This window comes from Lasioglossum baleicum, chromosome 4 (assembly GCF_051020765.1).
Source record: "Lasioglossum baleicum chromosome 4, iyLasBale1, whole genome shotgun sequence".
Classification (NCBI taxonomy): domain Eukaryota; kingdom Metazoa; phylum Arthropoda; class Insecta; order Hymenoptera; family Halictidae; genus Lasioglossum; species Lasioglossum baleicum.
Window position 1 is genome coordinate 8414098 of NC_134932.1, and position 22143 is coordinate 8436240.

Sequence of the window (22143 nt, forward strand, 5' to 3'; positions counted from 1 at the left end):
GACAACGTGCTTTTCGGCGACCATCGGGGTCTCCCCTTCTCTCTTGTTTCGGTCCCTTCCACCATGAGCACCAACTTGACGCGGTACTTGGTATCGCGAGTAACAACGCTCGCCAAGTCCAACAATTGCAACTCATGGCACACGCGGCCGTCGGCTCCTCCACCGAGACAAACAAGCGGGGAAAAAAAAGTACAAGCGAAAATGTCGCCTGTGAACGAATGGATCACACCACGAAGAGCACCACCGCACAGCATCCCTTGCCGCCAGATGGAGGATGGGGATACATCGTTATCCTTGCATCCTTCTTAATCCACGTAATCAGTATGTACCCCATTCTCTTTCTTACTGTAGTTCTAAACCGCAGATTTTACGTGCTTACGATATGTACTCACGAATTTACGAAGCGTTTTCACACAAAAGTTACAATCAATACGCAAAGAGGGCACAAACGTACACGTTTTCAGTTTTAAATGATTAACACGAAATCTATTTAGCACAAAATGTCTTTATTATAATATACGGTTGCATTCAGATATTTATTCAATCGTTTCCTCTGAAATGAATCTTTAAAATCTGAGACCGGTCGTTTGACCGGCACTGGAACGTGTACTGTTGAAGTTTATGCGCATGTGCATCTTTTTTTATCCCCGTTTGAACGTTTCGAGAAATTCATTGTCTTCGTAAACTTCTGTAGCGATACGACATCAACTCAAAGAATGAGAATTAACCTATGCAGGAAATATTCAAAAACATTTTTAATAGATCTCGCGTGTTTCAAGTTATGGGAAAAGTAAATTTGTGAATTGGTTGAAGGCGTTTCTTCGGAACATTGGAAAATTAGTGTACTATTGTTTACGGTAAATAAAATACGTTTGTTTGTAGAAAGATGAGTCAATTCGTTTGTTAATTGTCAACAGACGAATTTATACGAACGAAACACTATTGTTTAATTCATACTTGTCTATTATTTGGACAATTTTAATTTTGCTAAGGAGAATTATTCTGCACGTTACTGTCATGGTTGTCATTTGTAACTGATGGTACTGTGTTGTATAAGAAAAATAGTCAGTTCACTCATACTTGTGCCAATGCTACATAATTGAAATTGACTGTAAATGATTTTGACTTATCGTGGAAAATGCTCGGACAGGTACTTGTGTAATAGATGTCATTAGCATATTAATTATGCATTTTTCCTCGTAATGTATCAGCTGGTGATAGAATATTTGGTGATGGATAATTAAGTTGATTTTCTCGAGAACGAAACCGTAGAGGAAAAAATGTTGTACTAAACTTTTTTGTATTTTATTGGAATATCATCTATATATATAGGTAGAAATTGTTCAGTACCACTTATAAATTAGTCGACTGTCCATATTGAGAAAAATTATAATTTGCGTAGATTGATTTTAAAAATAGATTTCTGGGTAAATAATGATAATTTCTCCCTTAAGAAAAATATATTATAAGCATAATATCCGAATATTACATCGATTTGTAAAAATGTAGTGTTCTTCAGTTCTACATAGCTTTTTATGACAACAAAGACGATATTAAGTGAAGTAAATGAGACTTTTTCCACGTGCGTAAAAATAAAGAAAACAGATTATTCAAACAAATTGTTCGCATAGATTTTTATGTTTTTTCCCTGTTTGGAAACATATAATTTTAGACTGTTGATTTTGTTTTTGAGAAATGGAAGAAAAAGCAGAACGCATTACAGTTACGTTATAAATTATTTTTATCGGTACGAGAGGAATCCGCGAAGAATTATGGAAATTTTGTGTTGATTGAATATGAAGCGTTATCAAAATCAACTTGCATTTCTTAAACTGATCCGTTCAAACGAAATTGAGCGAGTTTCTCTTACAAATTTACACGTTGGTTACATGAGTTTCACTTTTACTCTTATTACTTTCGTTGCGACCAGACGAGAATACGTCGTGGTATTAGTTTAGAGACGCCGGAAATGTGTATTTTAATTCGTCTATATTAATTCATTCGGTTACATATTCTGCAGCCACGAATGCTTTATATATATATTGGGTCGGAAAGAAAGCTCGTAGCGTTTTCAAATTAAGAATCGAAGATAAAATTAAGGTATTTATTCATATGTTTATTCAATAACACGAGAAGTTTCCTCGAAAATGGCAAAAAGTAGTAGAACAGAATGGAAAATATGTTATTGAATAAATCTATGAATAGATATCTGAATTTTACCCAATATATTACTTTATTTTTGGCGGAACGTGCTTTTTCTTCGCCGCGTTTCAGAAATTTTATCACAACTTCGATTCCAATGCCCGTTTTGATCCCGTTTTGGTCGTATTAATCGGACAAATGATATCTTTGGTTATTACGGTACACTGCCCACGTAAAATGGTACGCGATACGGCTGCACGGCATGAGTAAACTGTTGGACTGTTGGATTTGTAGAAGTTGTATGAATTTCGCGATCGACACCGCCACCACGGTAAAAATAGTTCAATCTTGTAGTACACGAACTGAGAATAAAACAGCTTTGACCACTGAACTGTGAGTTTATACATTTATAGAATAAACGATTGTTTTCAACTCACAAAGGGTGTGGATCTCATTCTGAAACCAAAAAAGGCAGGTTTGATGAATTTAATGAAACTTTTGAAGACAATAAACAAAAAAGAATTTCTTCATTCGAGGAAAACACACATCGAAGAGTATGTGCTCTCTACGTCTAGAAAATTATCTAATTTGATTAAGAGCATCTGCTGTCACGTGTATCACATGCAGCAATCAGGATTTCATACTTCTGCATGAGAAAACCAATTGAAGTTTATTTGATCGGTTCTATAAAAACATACTAATTGTTTAACTGCCATTACATCCATAAAAACAGTCATTAATTGTGTTCGATATTTCACAATCGTGACAAACGTATTAAGATAAATTATTGAATGCACAAGACTATCTGTATTTACATGAAGAAATTGCTGATTTATTGAAAGTTTATTAGACGCAACTGGGTAAGTGAAATAAAAATGTATTATATCAGTTGTGCGGCAACTACCGTAAATTTGATACTATACATTCAAAAGTTTTGTTTACGTGAACATTCGCAATTTATCAGTTTGTATGCAAAACCACGACTGAGTAGATTTGTGCAAGCAAAACTGTTTCGCTTAGGAAAATTTTAACGATAATATTTTTGTGTTGTTACAACTTTCAAATCTCTCCAATTTTGAATTTCGAAACGAAACGAGATTTCTTGTGTTATTAGGATTGCGCTATATAACTTCCGAAATCTAGTTGCATATTTTGTATTTCACTACAATATTGTGATTTTTAAACATGAGCGTATCGATTTCATCGAGGCCGACAGAGTTTGAAGTCCTCGATGAAAGGAAACGTGATGACGCGGACTAAACAATTGATTCCTCTACGTATTCATCATCGTTGCTCAAACAAAGCCGACCACAGTTTATCTATGAACTTGCTATCTACGAATAACGACAACGGAAGAAAGGGCAATATTCGAGATTGTCGACTTTCCTTGAAACTGAGAGCTCCGAACTGCAACACGTGTTCATAGCTCGGTGATGACTCGGCGATCGAGTTTCCAAAACAGAGTGCAATCGAACGCGGAAATTATTAAAACAGACATGCATTATAAGAATGTATACAGAAAAAACGATGATATTTATCAACGTGTAATCATCCGATGGAAAGAAAAAAGTGACCTTGCGATTGAAGCTTTCGTACGCGCGGATTACATATTTTGCGTTCGGTCACGCGTTCGCGATTTCGTATAAGCTTATTTATCGGAGCCACCAGTTATTTTTTCATTTCTCAATAGTGGCCGTACACGCAGAACGTTTTCTATAAATATTTATGTTGATTTGTTGCAGTCAAGGACGAAATTCACGATAATGGCGAAATGAAAGTTTTAATCGGTCACTGTCAATCAACGTCACGCAGAGGGGTGTGCAACTATTAGACTGAATCTGGTTCTCCCAAGTCTTTTTCGCAAATATAAAAAAGTCGATCACAGTGACAAATGTCCAATGACAGATATCGAATAAAATTTTGATTTCTTTGAAAAATCAGAGGTGTAGGGGCTGACTCTTTGTTTCACGCAGCAATTTGTGCTATAATTGCAGAATACATTCCCGACTCAATTATCATCTAATCATTCACAACATATAAATCTTCCGAATCACAGTTTAGAAGCGTTAATTGCATTCTTTGCGGAAACCATGCATCTGAAGTGAACATTAATGTACATTAATGTATAAATTTACATAAATGAAATTCCAATGCCTTGCCAAACTCGTTTTACATGGTAAATGTAATCATTATTAGATTTATAATCAACGTATGATAGATTACTAAGCACTGCGGAGCGAGTCAAACTCGTGATTCATACACAAACTGTTATTTTCACATCCTCTTGTTTTTACAACATATACATCTATTTCCTCGGCAAATTAATCAGAAGTTTGTAAATCAATATTATTAACTATACTCGACCGTTGTTATGTTGAAATTGTGATTGAACGTGCATTGATTTTGATTGATGTGCCAATTAAAAATGAGTAAATTCAATTCGGAATTTTGTAAACTTTTTATACGATCGATAACATATTAAATAGAGCAAAAGAGAGGAAGGACCTAGACATTATATAAATTGCATACTTATATATCTATATCCCCCGCATACTTATCTACATCACTAAAATAAAATGAAGATTTCGACCCACGACGATAAACGAACGAATTTTGATTGCGTATCCGTAAAATGTTCTCCGAGGCTAAACGAAAAGTTGGATAATCGTAGGAAACTCCATCAGAGTCGGGAAAATTAGAGTAACGGGGTTATCGCAATCATAACAACACGATAAGGAAAATAGAAAATAGAATATGCGGATCTTTATACAAAATAAAAATGTTTTGCATTGACTGTGGGAAGCAGGAGCAACATAAAAATTGATTTCATCCCTTAACGACTTTGTTACATTGAAAGCAACATTACAACATATTCTTGAATTATTTAAATCTTTTACTGTTTTATATTTCACCGAACCAATTTCTTCATAAATGCATAAAGATCCGAAGTCTAGTAATGACTTTGGCGCAAGGAAAAGATGTTTTCACTAAATTCCACTAAGAGAAATGATCTTGACATAAAAATGCGTCTCCATATATTTACTGCATATGTGTATAATAAAATGAACCGTTCACTTTTGTGAGTACCAATTGAACCACCGCTAACAATTATTGAATCATCGTAGGTTGATATGCTTCCATCACTATTACCATTACGCATGAATGCGTATTCGCTTGCGGCGAGTTTTGATTATGCGTGACAGTATCATCCCGATACGCAAAATCATAGCGCGATACGAACGTTATACTTTGTACCGTTCGCCACTTGTGCTATACTCATTCTGCAAAGCGAAACACTATCTACTTTCGAAATATTATTTGATTCATCTCGTTTTATTCGCTATACTTATATATTAATAGAGCTGTCTCCTAATATTAAGTATTAGTACCGTCCGCTCATTGTAAGCTTGCCCGATGGTACATGGAGCAATTGAATATTAATGGCTTACTCCACGACGTTTTCTAATAGTCTGACGTTAATTATAACACAATTTTAACACCATTGCTACACATCGTGTATTAGAGCTCAAAAAGAATTCATTCACCATTCTTTATCTTTAGACCGACGTGACTGGTACACCATATATACGTGAATGGACTGTGACGCATCCGAAATTAATTATCTCAAATATAGTCGAGATATTTGTTTCCAAATATAGATATTTATCTATAGTCCTATTATTCAGTTTCACTCTATTTCTGTTGCACAACTCCCATTATAAGAACTGTAAGGAGACTCATTCTACAACTTTGAAATTATTGTATTTTTTACTGAACAAAGATCCGATTCATTCGTTTTATTTTTATTTAGATCATTCCTACAATTTTTAAATTATTGATATTGTATATATTCTTTATACTCCTATACTTTTTAACTTGTGTTCGTTATACGTTCCTTTCCTTTTCATTTTTTATACCTATTATTGATAAACTTAGTAAGTATTAGTTTCATTAGTGTTATCATTATTATAATTAATTCGATGTTTGTTACTTTAGCGGATGGTATTACGTATTCCTTCGGTGTCTTTTACTTGGAATTCCTGTACTATTTTGAGGGTGGAAAAGGTGCAACAGCATGGGTTGCGTCGATATTAGTAGGAGTCACTCTGTGTTCAGGTAAATTCTTTTGTTTATATGTTTTTATCGTAATATCTATTAACGAAATGATAGTATATAAAACTTTGATTGCAGGTCCAATATCGGGCTCTCTCGTAAATAAGTTCGGATGTAGAGCAGTAACTATTGCTGGGTCCATATTAGCAAGTTCATGCTTATTGGCAAGCATGTGGGCCCGCAACATCATTACATTATACTTTACAATCGGCATTGGTGCAGGTGAAGTGAGACACATATTTATTTAGAAAGAAGGGGCGTTGTTTTTTAAGAAATTAACTTCCCCATTTTCAGATTTTTTACGACAATTGAGCGTACGATTCTTCTGAACGATAGAACAGTATGAATAACTTAGCGAATAAAATTTGAATATTTTTGTTTCAACAAATTTTTTTTTTTATTTGATTGAACGAAAATAATGAGAAGTATATGGACTAAGGATTGTGCAGTGATTAAAGTAGTATAACTCTAATAAGATTTTACACAATAAAGTCCATCTATTTTTCAGAGAATAATATTTTGGAGTTTCAGAGTTCTAATTTCTATCTTGTGTTTATTGTATAAAGTCAGAGAGACATTTATTCTCTATTAAATGTTTCATAGATAAAACGTGTCCGCTGTTTGATATCGAATATATTCATATTACCTTTGTAGTCATTCTTCAATATCAATAAATTCAGTTATTAAAAAATAGGATTAATTGAGGAAGTATCATACGCTCTTTTTACTTTATTATTATATTTACTTTATAATGTACGTTTAAATTTAAGTAGATTACGAATTATTATGTACAACCATTTTGCAGGTTTCGGCTTCGGCTTGATCTACTTGCCGGCGATCGTAAGCGTGTCATGCTATTTTGAAAAGTATCGTTCACTTGCCACGGGAATCGCAGTGTGTGGCTCCGGATTAGGTACCTTAGTCTTTGCTCCATGTCTAGAATACTTAATATCGTCATACGGATGGAGAGGAACGATTATGATCTGTTCCGGCATCGTTTTAAATTGCATCGTTCTCGGGGCCCTTTTCAGGCCCATCAAAGAGAAAAAATCGCGAAAGAGAGGTTCTCCAGAGGTACAGGACTCTTGTATGTATTATTATTAGAAGTATAATTATGTAAAATGTCGTTATACATGTTACATGCCGTATAAACGATTAAGAAAAGTACAATTATAGGATGCTTCATACATAGAATGAAAAATTGAAAGACTTCGAAAACTGTACACTGTATGCTGCGAATACTTTGTGTACTGAAAAGTGTGGATTTCATATATTGTACCATTAAAAAAGTAATTCTTGCAGAACATCTCGAGGGTAAATAATGTTAAGGAAAATTCAGGGACACATGAAGTTGCTTTCCAAAAGGAAAGCAATAGTGTTAGAGTAATATCAACCATCAGTCAGCCTGCCTTGATACTGAAAGATGGATTACGTGAAGAAAGCTTAGGAAACGTTCAAAATGAAATGTCAGTATATTATAATACTTCTTTGATATTAATTATTCAACTCCTGTATATATAAGTTAATAATGCCAAATACTAACAGTTAATATACATTTTACAACATAAACATTATAATATTTTCGCAGCCATAAATTTAACGATATAAATATTAATATTATTATTTTTTTATTGGCAGACCGAATTTAACAGAGAAATATAGCGAAGAGAAGAATCATATTCGTGGATCTTTACAGAATTTACCAAATTCAATGGAACATGCAAAGTCAGATGGTAAAATACCTAATGGTAACTGTGAAGACAATACAGTTAACTTTAATAAGATACTGGATATTTCTATATTAAAGGATCCAGTATTTATTTTATTTACCTTCTCCAATTTCTGTACCAGTATTGGATTCAATGTACCATATGTATATGTATTGGTATGTATATGAATTGGCGTTTTTGTTATAAAAGAACATGGTAAAGAAAATTATAATTAATGATATCATATTTATATTCAGCCTCAAGCAGAGGAGCAAGGGATTGCTAAAAACGATGCAAGTTATCTCCTTGCAATAATTGGAATTGCTAATACTGTAGGTCGTATAGTATTAGGATACATATCTGACAAACCATGGGTTAACCGATTATTAATATACAACTTATGCCTTACCATATGTGGACTCGGTATGTTTATTTGTAATGTATTTATTATTAAAAAGAAGCATTACTATCTGGTATATATAGATTTTGTGCTTTGCAAGAAATATTTGTAAGCTATGCGCTTTCCTTCATCAATTTTACGTAGAAATCATTTCTTCTCAATGGAATTATGTGCAATATATTGTAATTATTAAAAAATCAGGCTTTTCCATTTTGTAAATGGGAATAACGATGAATGTTATACAAATATGTATCCTTCGTCTATTCGTATATTTTACCTGTATAGGCCTATTCATCCAAACAGACACCTTTTGAATATCATGTACGCGATTTTAGAAATTCTTGTGTATTGTAGTTTGTGTGATATTTATTGTTGTTCTCGAAAAATATTGATTTTACTAGTGTCTTATAATTTTCTAGCAACGATTCTTAGTACAGAATGTACATCATTTGCAACCTTTGCAATTTACTCTTCTGTATTTGGATTTACATCTGGTGCTTATGTTGGCCTTACATCTGTACTTTTAGTAGATTTACTGGGTTTGCAACATCTCACAAACGCTTTTGGTTTGCTTTTATTATTCCAAGGTTTTGCATCACTTTTAGGACCGCCTATCGCAGGTATAATTTTAAAATAATTATAACCTTGAGACATTTAATATCATTTGTACTTCCCTAGGATGTCTGTATGATGAGCTGAAGTCATACGATCCTGGATTCTACACCGCTGGTGCTATGATTACTGTTAGTGGATTAATATTATTCTTCATACCCCTCATTCAAAAAAAAGTACGACGTAATGTAAACCATAAAAAGAAGAAAAATATAACAAATAATGAATTTGCTTAAAATAACTTTATTCACGCAGATGACCATTATTACTCCCACTTCGTTCTAGAATTGACATTTATCTCATAGATGATTAAAAAACAAGGCAAGAGAATTAGAACGTTAATTATTATAAACTTCAATAATCAAGAGGAAGACAATGTCACCAGTCAATTAAAATTGTCATTACATTGTTAATTTTAAAAAATATCTGTAATAGTATTTGTCAAACGTAGAAATGCTCAAATGGGTATTTTTGTATAGAATGTGATATTTTTATTGTCGGACTCTTTTCTATATATTTTGATTTATACAAAGGTAAAGAAAACATTGAGCCTGTTATAAGTGATCCAGTACATCTATGAAAAAGTATTTAAATGACCACGAGAGTTTTAATAGTCCTACTCATTTTCACAAAGAATGAATTTAATTTCTTGTACCACAATTGAAGAATGACGAAATTTTAGAAAATTATGGCATTTTGAAAACACATTATTGACTATTATTTTCATTTTTTACACTTCCGTAGCTATAAAATTATTAGGCTAGTTTCACATTGGCAATACGTATATTCACATACGTAATTATTCATATATATACAACTCTCTGTCTCTTTAAAAATTCTATTACCTGACATGGTTTTATTTACAAATGAAATTCCCCAGATAGTTTTCTGGGTATCTCCGATGTAATTATTATAGTACATGTCTGCAAGAGTTATAGTAAAATAAAGTTTTACAAGTGTAATAAATATTTATTCTGAAAAAATTTTCAATTATTGATTATAAATTAATATGAATTACAGATACTTACTTATTTACTTTTCACTGAATCACTTAAACATTGCTAGCTTCAGTCTCGTATGGTGTTAAATGTTAATATCTTTCATCCGCTCATTTACATTACTTGATTTGTAGTTATTTCTATAATACATATATAAATTGACATAAGTATCGAATAAATATTACTTAAAATAACTTAGAATTTTAAAAAATTCTTTTTTTAATTAAACAGTACGGCTATACCCTTTTCTTGACATTTTTGGAAACATGGACGTTATATCATTTGCCATATTTGGTCCTATATATTGACGTATCCTTTGTGTTGTTTCGGGTGTTATTCCAATTCTTTGTCTTCCTATATGAGTTACTATCTGAAAAAGAGGCATTAAAAATTATTAAATATTTAATTCTTATAACTTGTTATAATATATATATTTTAGTGCAATCGATAAGCTACGTGAAATTTTACGCTCAGACCGTTTTAATGATCTACTATGAAAAAAATACTGTGCCTCTTTAATTTTATATTTTTCGAGGAAAAGTATATATGTTTTGTTCTATAATTCCAGAATTTCTATAATTTTAACATTTTATGCCTTCATCTTGTATATAATAACTATTTTTGTAGTTTTATAAACATAATAGTTCCATGCATATATGCATATGGACATATGCATAATAGGTACAATAATGTAGACAATTAGTGGCTTATGCAATCCGGAGGGAAAGTTGTATGATATTAACAAAATATTAAACACGTTAATGTACTATAAGATTTTTTTTTAATAGAAAAAGTGCGTACATACCTTTTTCACGCGAATTTTCGTGGTAAGACCATCATCCAATATATCCAATAGTAGTTTATCAATAGCTACGTGTGTCATTGTTTCAGTTGCTTCTTCACTGTTCACTGTGTTTATATCTTGACCGTTGTTCTCTACTAAAAGACTACTGATGTAGATAAGACTTCCTGTATCATCTGACTTAACTAAAGCATCCTTCACTGCGGGTGCAATGTAATTGTAGAAATATGGTCCATGATACTTCTTAACTGTATCGGAAGACAAACATTATTGAATTACCGTACTGTTCGCATAAATCTATAATATTTACCATAGAATGTAGCATTCTGCGTTTTTAAGTCCTTTATGTACATCAACATAAAAGCATTGTCAATTAGTGTTTTATTTATTCCACATGTTACCAACAGTTTTCTTCCTTCTACAAAAGTTCCAAACAGATATGGCAAAACATAGTCACAAAGTGTATAAACACAAGGTGGTACGTTAAAATCATTAATCATAATCTTAAGAATAGTTAATAAGCCTACAAATAAAAGAAATGTATTGTTACTTGGTAAAACCTTGTATTATACATATGAAGTACACAAATTTGGAATATATTTTTTATCAAAGTGCATACCTGGTACGTCGTATATGTTTGTCTTTCTTACTAGCATTGGCCAAAAGAAATGTGGTTTTATTTTATGATCATGTTTATATATTTTAAGCAAAGGAAAACATAGATCATCATCTCTGAAATATGAATAATACAATGCCCAGTATAGAGAGTTTTCGCATAGATTATTATTATCTAGGAAATTGCACATGTCGATAATGGTATGAACATCCTAAAATAAAATATTTATTATTTTCTGTGACTTACCATGCAAAAATACTACACTCAATGCAAAAAGAAATGTAATACTTTATCTCACCTTACTGTGATAAACTAAATTTTGTATAAACAACTTTGAAATATACTGGTCCTTAAAATATAAAAGTATCTTTTGAACTATGTCTGTTCGATTAATATACATTAACTGTAGTACAATATGAATTTCATCACCAGACAGTGGTAATATATTCCGAAGATACGGTATTATCTACAACAAAAAATCTCAAATGTTTCAATAAAAAGTCTCAATATGTATAAGACTAATATTTCATATTGAAATCTTCAGAAATACTTACTTCATCAATATGTTTTGTGTGATTGTTTACTGTTAATCTATAAATTACAGTTAGAATATCTTGATTAGAAAAGCTTATGTTATTTGAAGAACATGTTTTAAGTACATCTTTGATCTTGTGAAATTTATTTTCTTCTGCATTAATGCACATATGAACGGTATATGTTTCATTCTTTCGTGTGGAACATTCGATTCGGCTTTCAAACATTTCTAGTGCTGTTTCAATTTCACTGAAAGATATATACAAAATTTGTACTAAAAAATCTTAAAATCTAATTGACAACATAGAATCTACAGGGTGTCTAGTTTAACTTCAAACACTCAAATATCTCAAAAAGTGTAAATTGTACGAAAAAATGTTTCAGACAAAAGTTATACAATGGAAATTGGACATATCAGACTGTTGTTTATTTGATCTTGCAATAATCATAATAAATAGTATATAATAAAAAACAGAGTTCATCATTTAAAAATTTTATTGTGACCGTTACAAGACATTTGTATAAGGTCATAGAACACTGTATATGATATTATATAACTTTCGTCTGAAACACATTTTTCGTATCATTCATGTTTTCTAAAATATTTGAACATTCAAGTTAAACCAGTCCCATTGCACACAATTCAGTATAATTCATATAATTCAATATAATTTGCAATTCATTGTAATACATATTTACCCATTTTCATAATATCCCCATATCAATGAATTGTACATATTCTCAGTCATCGACATATTTTGGTTACTAAATTCAGTTAAAAGGGGACTAGTACACTTAATCTTTCCTTTTCTGCAATAATACTCAATACATTGATCATATGTTGTAGTATTTGGGCTGATTCCTTTGATCTTCATCTCTTTCAAAATATCCATAGGTGAAAAGTTGCAACCACTTTTTAAATAAAGTTTTAAGCGTTCATTATAATGATCAACATCCAATGTAACATCTATAAATTATTTAAATATATACAGGGTGGTTCACCAAATATTACAATATTTGTTACCGAAAAAAAGATGACCAAAAAATGTTTCAAGTAAAGTTGAATAGTTTTGAAGGGAGGAGTACATTATGAAATTAATAGTTTTTTTGTAGGTGAACATATAGAAAGCACATGAAAGTCATTACTGTTTCTTTTAATAGAAGCATGTATCTTCTATTGCACCAGTTGATACATCTTGATACTCATTAAAACTTATGTTAAAAAATTGTGAAGTTAAGAAATATATCTCCCTTCTGAAACCATTCAATTCTATGTGAAACATTTTTCGTATTAACTACGTATAACATTTAATATTAAGAATATAATTCTTAAAAACATACTGCATACAGATAAATGACTCCATAAATATTCTAAAAATTGAAGCCTTTTTAACGGTAAACAATCGAATATTTTGTTACAACATTTTAGTAGTGTAAGGGCATCTGTGGTACGTATATCCTCTGAAACAAAAATTATATTTAGGATTAACTAATAAATTATCATTTTATAGTACAAAGAATAATACTGCTAAGATAATACATCATACTTTTATACATCCATAAGTAATTATAATGTTACAATAGAGTTTCAATTATTCAAAATGCCTTATACCACGACTATTCTTTGGCAACTGTTGCAATTCAACCATTTGATTTTAACATATAACTGTAGTCACATCTGTTGCAATTCAACCGTTTAATTCTAATGTAACTATAGTTTTATTCCTCTTCTAAAGTCAGTCATAAAATTCAGATTTAAGAGAGTATATGAAACTTGCCAGGAGATAGTTGTTTTTAATCATCCGGATGGTTTTATAATTCTAAATATTGATTATTTGGCATTGTTTCGGTCCCATGCATGCTGCTTTATCGGAATTCTACATACATTATAAATATAATATTTACTAACTTAAAATTATAGATAACAGTGTAAAAAAATGTTTCTTAGTTGTACACCCTTTTTTACAATTAAATGTAGGATGTATAATGAATATGATGGTATCAAACACAAACACGTTATATACCTGCACAAGCAACATGTTGTAATATATTTTCAATTTCAGCTTTTCTAACTGATCTAGGCCACAATATTCGGTCGATTATCTTGCCGGAATTCTTTGCTGCATTATTTCCTTTTTTATATGGTTCTACTTCTTCTTTTGGAGTTGGCAACATATTTCTAACAATATATAATTGTTTGTAAAACACGTGGATAAAGTTACTTTACCTATGTAATTCAAAAAACTAACCTTATTTCATCATTAAATGGATCACTTTGATACAAAGTTGTTAAATTTGTTAGTTTCCTTCTTTGATTAAAAATCACATTTTCTGAAAACTGTGCTTGATATCTTATACATTTTAATAAATGACCCGACATCATAACTATAATGTGTAATTCTCTGGTATCAAAAACTAACACAAAAGTAAATTGTACATTTAGTGTACACTGTACAGTGTACAGTGGTGTACAGCCAATGTGTACAGCACATAGCACTATAGCATATATTTTTAGTATAGAGCAGTTTCCTACAGAGTTTCCTATGCTAATAGCACAGACGAGATATAGGAATAGACCTGACACCTTATGGGACTTGGTGTCCATAGGAATCTGAAGTACCGACACCTTAAAATGCCAGTGATAGCAATAATTTTCTTTAAATTATATCCATCATTTGCTATTAACCCGGCTATAAATATTGTGCCCCTAGAAATAAGAATAGTACATCTCTCTAATTCTATGTATAGAGGTGTTGACAGGTGTTGCCACTGAATGGTAACGGGGTGTTAGCACAGACGAGATATAGGAAATGGGGTTCCTAGCGGCTAGCACCAGCTAGCACCCCATTTCCTATATCTCGTCTGTGCTAACACCCCGTTACCATTCAGTGGCAACACCTGTCAACACCTCTATACATAGAATTAGAGAGATGTACTATTCTTATTTCTAGGGGCACAATATTTATAGCCGGGTTAATAGCAAATGATGGATATAATTTAAAGAAAATTATTGCTATCACTGGCATTTTAAGGTGTCGGTACTTCAGATTCCTATGGATACCAAGTCCACCTCTCGTCGGTGCCGATATCGCGCCGCGCATTTCGTACGATGGATGGCCGCTAGAGGCGCTTGCAGCCTCAGTAACGTAAGCTTCTCGATAAAATGGGGTACCTTGAGCACCCCGCAGAATTTGACAAGATCTGTATGATTTGATTCTGAAAAATGAATGTATAACACATGCATTTGTGTATATTTTGTAACTTGTAGGACACACAGTGTCCTGAAGTTTTTTTGTCCGGAACAGATTGTTTCGGATCTTTCGCGCCAATATAACTGTCTCAAGGCGCAGGGCGCAGGGCTCCACTACCTCGTCATCATAGATACGTTACTGTTTTTTCCGCGTAGCACCTCTAGCGGCCATCCATCGTACGAAAAACGGTGCGCGATATCGGAACACTGATCTGATAGCACAGACGAGGTATAGGAGTAGATCAATCACCCAATGTATTTTTATGTCTCACGCTTGTAGCAGTGATAGTATCTCGTCATTGACTACGTCACTAGTATCTGGTCGGTGACATAGTTTATGTATTTTAACTTCTGCGTCAGTAGATTACTGGAAGAGGGCACTCCAAAAGTTGTTTTCATGAAAACGATCAAATGTGTTTATCACAAATGTATTCTTACCACATCATTAGCCTAATCAATAAACAAACTGACAGTAGAATGTTTCTCTAAAAAAATATAAATTTGGCACAATAGTACAGCTGATATTTCTCGTAGCTTTTGGTTGTACAACTTATTCGATTTATGTAAATCTATGTTATACTAAAGAGTATACTGGAAATATAATTAGCATATGTTCTGAATTTGACAGGTGCATGGTAATGGTGAAAGTGAAAAAAAGTTTGACAGTTGGCTCGTTGGTCTAGGGGTATGATTCTCGCTTCGGGTGCGAGAGGTCCCGGGTTCAAATCCCGGACGAGCCCAAGTGGTTTATTTTTTTTCCTCCATTATTTTTCATATTTTTTACTTCAATTTTTCGTGATTTACATTATATAGACGTAGCATTCTCTGATATGAGAAAACGACGTGCTGATGAAAAAGAATGATACAAGAAAACAGTTTATATACAGTGGGTGGTAAAATTATGAACAGATTGCCAAATTACATAATTCAAACACAGCTGCCAAAAAAATTGTCGCAGCGAGTTCACGGGGTACTCAATCGAATCGGCAGAATCTCTGCTTCAATCTGACGTTCGGATCATGGTATTGCGATCATTTCTCGCCGAGATACAGCAAGTTAGAGGAAAAATGGAAATTGTGCATTTTTTAAGCATATTTTCAGAAACACCTGTTATACCGAAATGTTAATGAAATTGAAAAAACAAAAGAAGTACCTTGAAGAGAAAGAAACGCTCTTTCTATTGCTTTTTTGCACAAGATTCTACGATAATTTTTTCGCTTTCTGGAGCCGGTTAAAGTTAAAAAGCTAACATTTCCTTCAATGTTGAATAACTCGAATAAAAAAAATCGCACAATAATCAACAACCACACATTTTAAACAGGAAAGATAGTCGATCCAAGTGATATTAACGCGATTTATCAAAAAAATTTGTTTCTCCCCGTGTGATGTTCCAAAGTTGCACAAAATTTTTGTTAACCGTCAATGTTGTCTTCATCTTGTTATAACTTTGTAAAAAACAAACATAGCAATAATTTGAAACAGAGCATCTGAAACTAGAGGTTTCAGGTTTTCAAACCATTGTTTAACGATATCGATATAGCAATTTTTGACGGAGTTATGATCACGTAAAGTGGGAGCAATTTTTCGGATTCGCAGAAGTGGTCCCTTAATTCTTTTGAGGAGTGTATTAGTTGTGTAACATGAAATGTCGGAATTTTAAAGTTTATGCAATTTTTCACCAATTACCATTAATTGTATTTCTTAAATGTTGGATGTCTTTAATTTTTGAAAAAATTTACATCGTTATGTTAGCCAATGAAACAATGAGCTGAAACTCGTTAAAATCATTAAAATTAAAATTAATAGGTTAATAATTTTTTGTAGGGAATATGAAGCTTCATCGATTGTGTAGGAAAAACATACGATCCCGTTTTAAAAAATACTGATGGCCTTCATGACTCTTCTATGCGTTCATCTACAGAAAAATTCACAACATCAAAGTATATATGCATCTCTCGAAATCATTCAACCTTATACACATATGTATAAACGTTCTTCGCTACGAATAATAATAATGACGAAAATCGAGGTGGTAATATCTGGTGAACCACTCTGTATATTCCAAATTGTCGAAGCCAGAGATTTCACCATTCACTCTGGTATTACTGTTTCGTTTAGAATACTGAAAACTCTAATCTCTTACCAAATCAATTAGTCACGCTGTCGTTCCGTTCTAAGTGGACATTGCTCGTTTTTATGAAATCGAAGCAACCGGAAGTGTTCGAGCTAACGGAATACGAACTGCGAGTAAAACCATTTCTATCACGTCGCCACGGTCGATCAAGGTTGCTTCAGGCAACAATGAAAATCGAAGAAGAAAGAAATATATATGTTATTGTGAGCTGAAAAGATTTCACTTTATCTTATTCGTAATGAATTTAATTATTATTTTAGACCTTGAGATAAGGTTTTTACAATGATAGGAACGTCAGAATAATTTTGCACATTCATACCGAGTTTTTAAAGTAAGCTAACAATGTTGACTAGATTGAATGAAGGATTACTCATTATTTCTACGAAATTATTTTAATTCATAATTCAACCCTAAAATTGAATTTCATCAACCCTGTTTTTAGATGGTGTTTAAAACTAGGTACACTGAATAAAACAGTCAAACCTCGATAACTCGAACGAAAATTTTGTTCATTCCCTGCCGCTGCATTGTAAAAACCTCAGTCTATAAATCGAAATAAAACTTCCTTTAACTCGAATTATTTTCCACAAGTGTGAAAGCTAAACAAGCCAAAAAAATCTCAGTCGTGTATGCTATTAGGTAGAAATTGGTGAAAATGTTGTGACTAATCACTATTAATTAACAATCTATACTGTCGCAGTCTATACTGCGGATTTCATGCGTTTATGGGAAAAATGAGTGGGCGCAATTTAAAACAGTAAAAAGGATACAATGATTTAAGAGTGATAATCTATAATAAAATTATTAAAGTAAAACTAAACTATTTATGTGACTAGTCATTTGCAGTTGGTGCAAGCACGCACTATTTTTTCATAGTACATAAAAAGAGATGACAGGATGACAATCTTGTAAATGAAGCATGTGAGTGACCAAAAAATTCAATGTCTATGTAAAAACGTGTTTGAACCTTAAAGACGGATATTTGCCAAGGACGACAGAGCCTCGGTTAATGCTTCTTGTATCTTTGTTTGATTGTGAACGCAGATCTGCAACGTTCCATGAATATTCGAGCAAACAAACCATCGCGATTAGTTCGACTGTTACGAACGCATCGGTTTGTGCGTTTTATGTTAGAAAGGGCAGGTAACTGATGGTTAAAATCAACCGAATTGTATGACGTGTCCAGGTTACAGGGGTGTGGGAGAGCAAATGACCTTTTCATTTCGGGCCAGGGTGAGTCGTGGATTACCTGAATCCCGTCCCGTAATATCGCGGCAAGTTCCTTCCTTTTCGTGCTAATCCCTCGACCGTGATTCCGACGACCCATAAACACTTCGGTACAGCCCTTTGGCATAATACAATTTTACCTGTGGTGGTAACGGCGAGGATAAGCTCGAGCGCCCGTCAATATTTATTAGTGAAGTAATCGGTGTAGGTCGTAAATGAATCCGGCATAGCTACAGAAGTCGCAAGAGTCCGAGGGTTAATCAGTCAGGTACTACGCATAAAGCTATACGGACGCTTAATAACAAAGAGAAAGGAAAACGATAGAACCGTACTAAGGTAAGCGAAGGGGGAAGAAGGGAAGCGCGAGGTATACAATTTCCATAGGATTGGGAATTCCGAGTCTTAAATAGGGTATAAAGTATACAGTTCGACTATTTTATAAGCTATTTTGTTTATGGCTGCGCCTTGAATGTACGCGAAGTGTTTATGGGTCGTCAGAATGACGGTCGAGGAATTAGCACGAAAAGGAAGGAACTTGCCGCGACATTACGGGACGGGGTTCAGGTAACACTGCCCAACACCAAATTTGTTTTCAATATACTGTTGGGTCCTTCTTATAGAGTTTTTGCGCTGATTTCGAATCTGTCCTTAATTTGTCTCCTATACGCACAGTTGTTCAAAAACATGCCTTTGGAAAAAAAACGTATTTTTCAACTTTAAACAAATATTGTGATGTTATTATAAAAGATATTGAATTGTTCTTTGCAGCAAAAGATTCTGTAGACTTTCCCGAATACAGTGATATTCAATATTAATACATTATGATTGTTTAAACAATGATTAAAGGCGGAGAGACACCACTTTTGCACCAATTTTTGAGGATAGTTTTCAATTTATCTCAAAAAATAAGGGTCCACCGGAAAATCGAACTATACCACGCGATAGAGCAGACTTTTATCTTGAGAAACCACCCTTTCAAGTTTGTAACGTCGACGTTTTTTTCGAACCAGAAAGCAAAATATTAGGTTGGGGAAAAAGAAATTCATTATTTTTACGTTATCTCAAGCGGAAAAATGATGGATTTCTTTTTCCCCAACCTAATATCTTCGCCCGACATGAGTTGTCACCAGTGGCGCTCACCACCAGAACAGTCGTTCACCGCTCCGTATCCCGTCGCTGCGCCCCGCCGTATCCCGTCCCGAGCGCCACTGGCGGAAACTCATGTCGGGCGAAGATATTTTGCTTTCTGGTTCGAAAAAAACGTCGATGTCGCAAACTTCAAACGGTCGCAAACGGATAGAGAATATATTCCGTTCGTTTTCTCACAGGAATCTCTTCCAGATCGTCTCTGGCGGGAAGCGTCCTAGATAACCTTTCGAACCCTTTGATTTAGGACCGAGCTCTGGCTCCGATTTCGTTAGAAATGACAAAAATGGCAGTCTGGCCCTAAGCCCTAATCTCTAAGCGCGATTAGATAATGAACAAAGTATTCCATTCATTGTAGGGGTATATAAACCCTTAGATTCTCACTCTCGGGGGTTTAGTACTGCAGTGACACGTATCGCGTCACGTCGTGCTGCATTTCGGAAAGTTAACTTCTAACGAGATCGGGCTAAAGTACCTTTCGGATCAAAGTCTAACATTATAGATTCCGTTTGTTCGGTTTATAGTCTATTGGTCAGTGTTGAAGCTGTTTCCGAGTCCCCCGCATTGCCAGTGCGTGAAAACCGAGCACCGTAGTTTAGGTAAATTCTTTCTTTCACATTTTATATCTTTTTCTCTCATTTCCAATCGCGACACATACTTACTTGTACTACAGAATTTTATAAGTAGAATATATTTGTGTTATTGGTAATTAGAGCAAATTCATTGAACCTATAATTATCGTCCAAAATCCTTATATAGTAATTGAACGTTCCCACACGATACAACCTTACCGCTCGGGTTGTATCATTTAGATTATATTAGTTACGAGGCCTACTAACTATCCTAGCGACTCCCTGATTTCGCATCAGGTTCGTTCGCGCCTTACCAATTATCCAAATAGAGATTTTTCCTACCTAGTGGCTCCCCGATTTCGCATTGGGTTCGTCCGCGTACCTTAACTAACAAATTGATACCATATTCCTGGGTTTATAACCCTTCGCCGGCCACTCGTGCTACTCGCGGCCCTGGCTCGTAACAACAGATTCGCGAAATAAAGTGCAAAAAAAATTTTACATTTTTTTATTAATTACGATTTTATTTGCGAAAATGTAGGGTGGTGATACCGTTGTGAACTCCGCTGAATGTTAGACATTAGGAACAGTAACGACGCGACGTCGTTACCGTTATCGATTGCGGCTTTCAGACATTTATAAATTATGATTTGGAATGTGACGGCTGACAGAGATAAAAGAAAGTGTGAAATAAAAAAAAACTTTTTAAAAGAAATTAAATTGACTTCGAAAAAACGCACTAAAAAGTATAAAAAAATTTCCATTTAATTTATGTGAATACACACGAACTTAAATACAATACAATCTTTTCGGAGGCGGGACCATCCCGGGAACATACTCTACAAGATGCAAAATGTTTCGTTCCACACAAATAGTGCGTTGATTAGTAGACTGCGGATTTTTATGCAAAATTAAAATTTGCTTACACCAACTACAAATGACTAGAGCCACATAAATAGTTTAGTTTTACTTTAATAATTTTAGATTAGCAGTCTTAAATCATTGTATCCTTTCTACTGTTTTAAATTGCGCCCACTCATTTTTCCCATAAACGCATGAAATCCGCAGTATAGACTGCGACAGTTTAAATTGCTAATCAATTAGTCACCACATTTTCACCAATTTCTACCTAATAGCATACACGACTCAGATTTTTTTCAAAATTTTTGGTTGCAAAATCGATTTTTAAACAAATCGGAAAACATAAAATTGCCGATTTTATATCAGTTTTCAGTTGACCACATTTATATTATTACGTTAGTTGTGTCTAATCCTGATTGTTAATGTGTATTTTTTTTTAGATTTTTCGGGTTAAGGATACATGTTTAAAAAAATTGAAAACCTCCAAACATTCGAAGAAAATGCATATTTTGTATTGAAATTTTAGAGATTCCAGTTTAATAAAAGTTCAGCACTCACTCAGATATTATTGAAGCAACTGTTCTTAATTTTTATATAATTTTGTAGAGATTGCATAGTCGTTAATAAAACAACTATACGGCTGGTAATCTTCTGGCCCCGAATCGAATCATTGCTTCGGGTTTATACGAAATATGCATTTTCTTCGAATATTTGAAGATTTTCAATTTTTTAAAACATGTTTGCATGATCTGAAAAATCTGAAAAAATCTCAGTCATGTGTGTTATTAGGTTGAATATTTATAAATTTTAAAAATCAATTTGTGTTGGGAGCCCCCTCGACAATCTTAACTTTAAAAATCAACGAAAAAAATTATTTAAGAAATACAAAACATATTTTGGGATGGACCACTATAAACCCGTTTTTTTTTTAATTTAATCCAAATTTCGCTTCGATATCTTTTTTAGATCAAAAGTTATAGCAAAATGTGCACCGCGCCGCACCGTGCCGGGATTCAAATGCGCGCCG

At 33.4% G+C, this 22143-nt stretch overlaps 2 protein-coding genes and 1 non-coding gene across 4 annotated transcripts; 2 read left to right on the plus strand and 1 right to left on the minus strand.

Moving 5' to 3' along the window:
• The first annotated feature begins 5 nt into the window (after positions 1-5).
• Positions 6-9217, plus strand: LOC143207806 (monocarboxylate transporter 5-like). 2 transcript variants are annotated; one of them, XM_076421598.1, is made up of 9 exons: positions 6-321; positions 6139-6258; positions 6334-6477; positions 7061-7329; positions 7558-7721; positions 7894-8140; positions 8222-8387; positions 8784-8984; positions 9043-9217. In XM_076421598.1, the coding sequence occupies exons 1-9, from the start codon at positions 135-137 to the stop codon at positions 9210-9212; spliced, it is 1668 nt and encodes a 555-aa protein (XP_076277713.1). In that variant the 5' UTR covers positions 6-134; the 3' UTR covers positions 9213-9217. The 2 variants fall into 2 exon arrangements, with proteins under 2 accessions (XP_076277713.1, XP_076277714.1); XM_076421599.1 differs by lacking the exon at positions 8784-8984.
• On the minus strand, positions 9204-14442 carry Bsf (bicoid stability factor). The gene is made up of 12 exons (XM_076421596.1): positions 14176-14442; positions 13951-14105; positions 13268-13387; positions 12626-12893; positions 11947-12175; positions 11691-11858; positions 11396-11603; positions 11087-11299; positions 10780-11024; positions 10217-10344; positions 10005-10114; positions 9204-9899 (listed from the first exon to the last, which is right to left on the minus strand). The coding sequence occupies exons 1-11, from the start codon at positions 14307-14309 to the stop codon at positions 10060-10062; spliced, it is 1923 nt and encodes a 640-aa protein (XP_076277711.1). The 5' UTR covers positions 14310-14442; the 3' UTR covers positions 9204-9899; positions 10005-10059.
• Positions 14443-15844: 1402 nt separating this feature from the next.
• Trnap-cgg (transfer RNA proline (anticodon CGG)) lies at positions 15845-15916 on the plus strand. The gene has a single exon. It is a non-coding gene; the product is annotated as a tRNA-Pro (tRNA).
• Positions 15917-22143: the final 6227 nt, after the last annotated feature.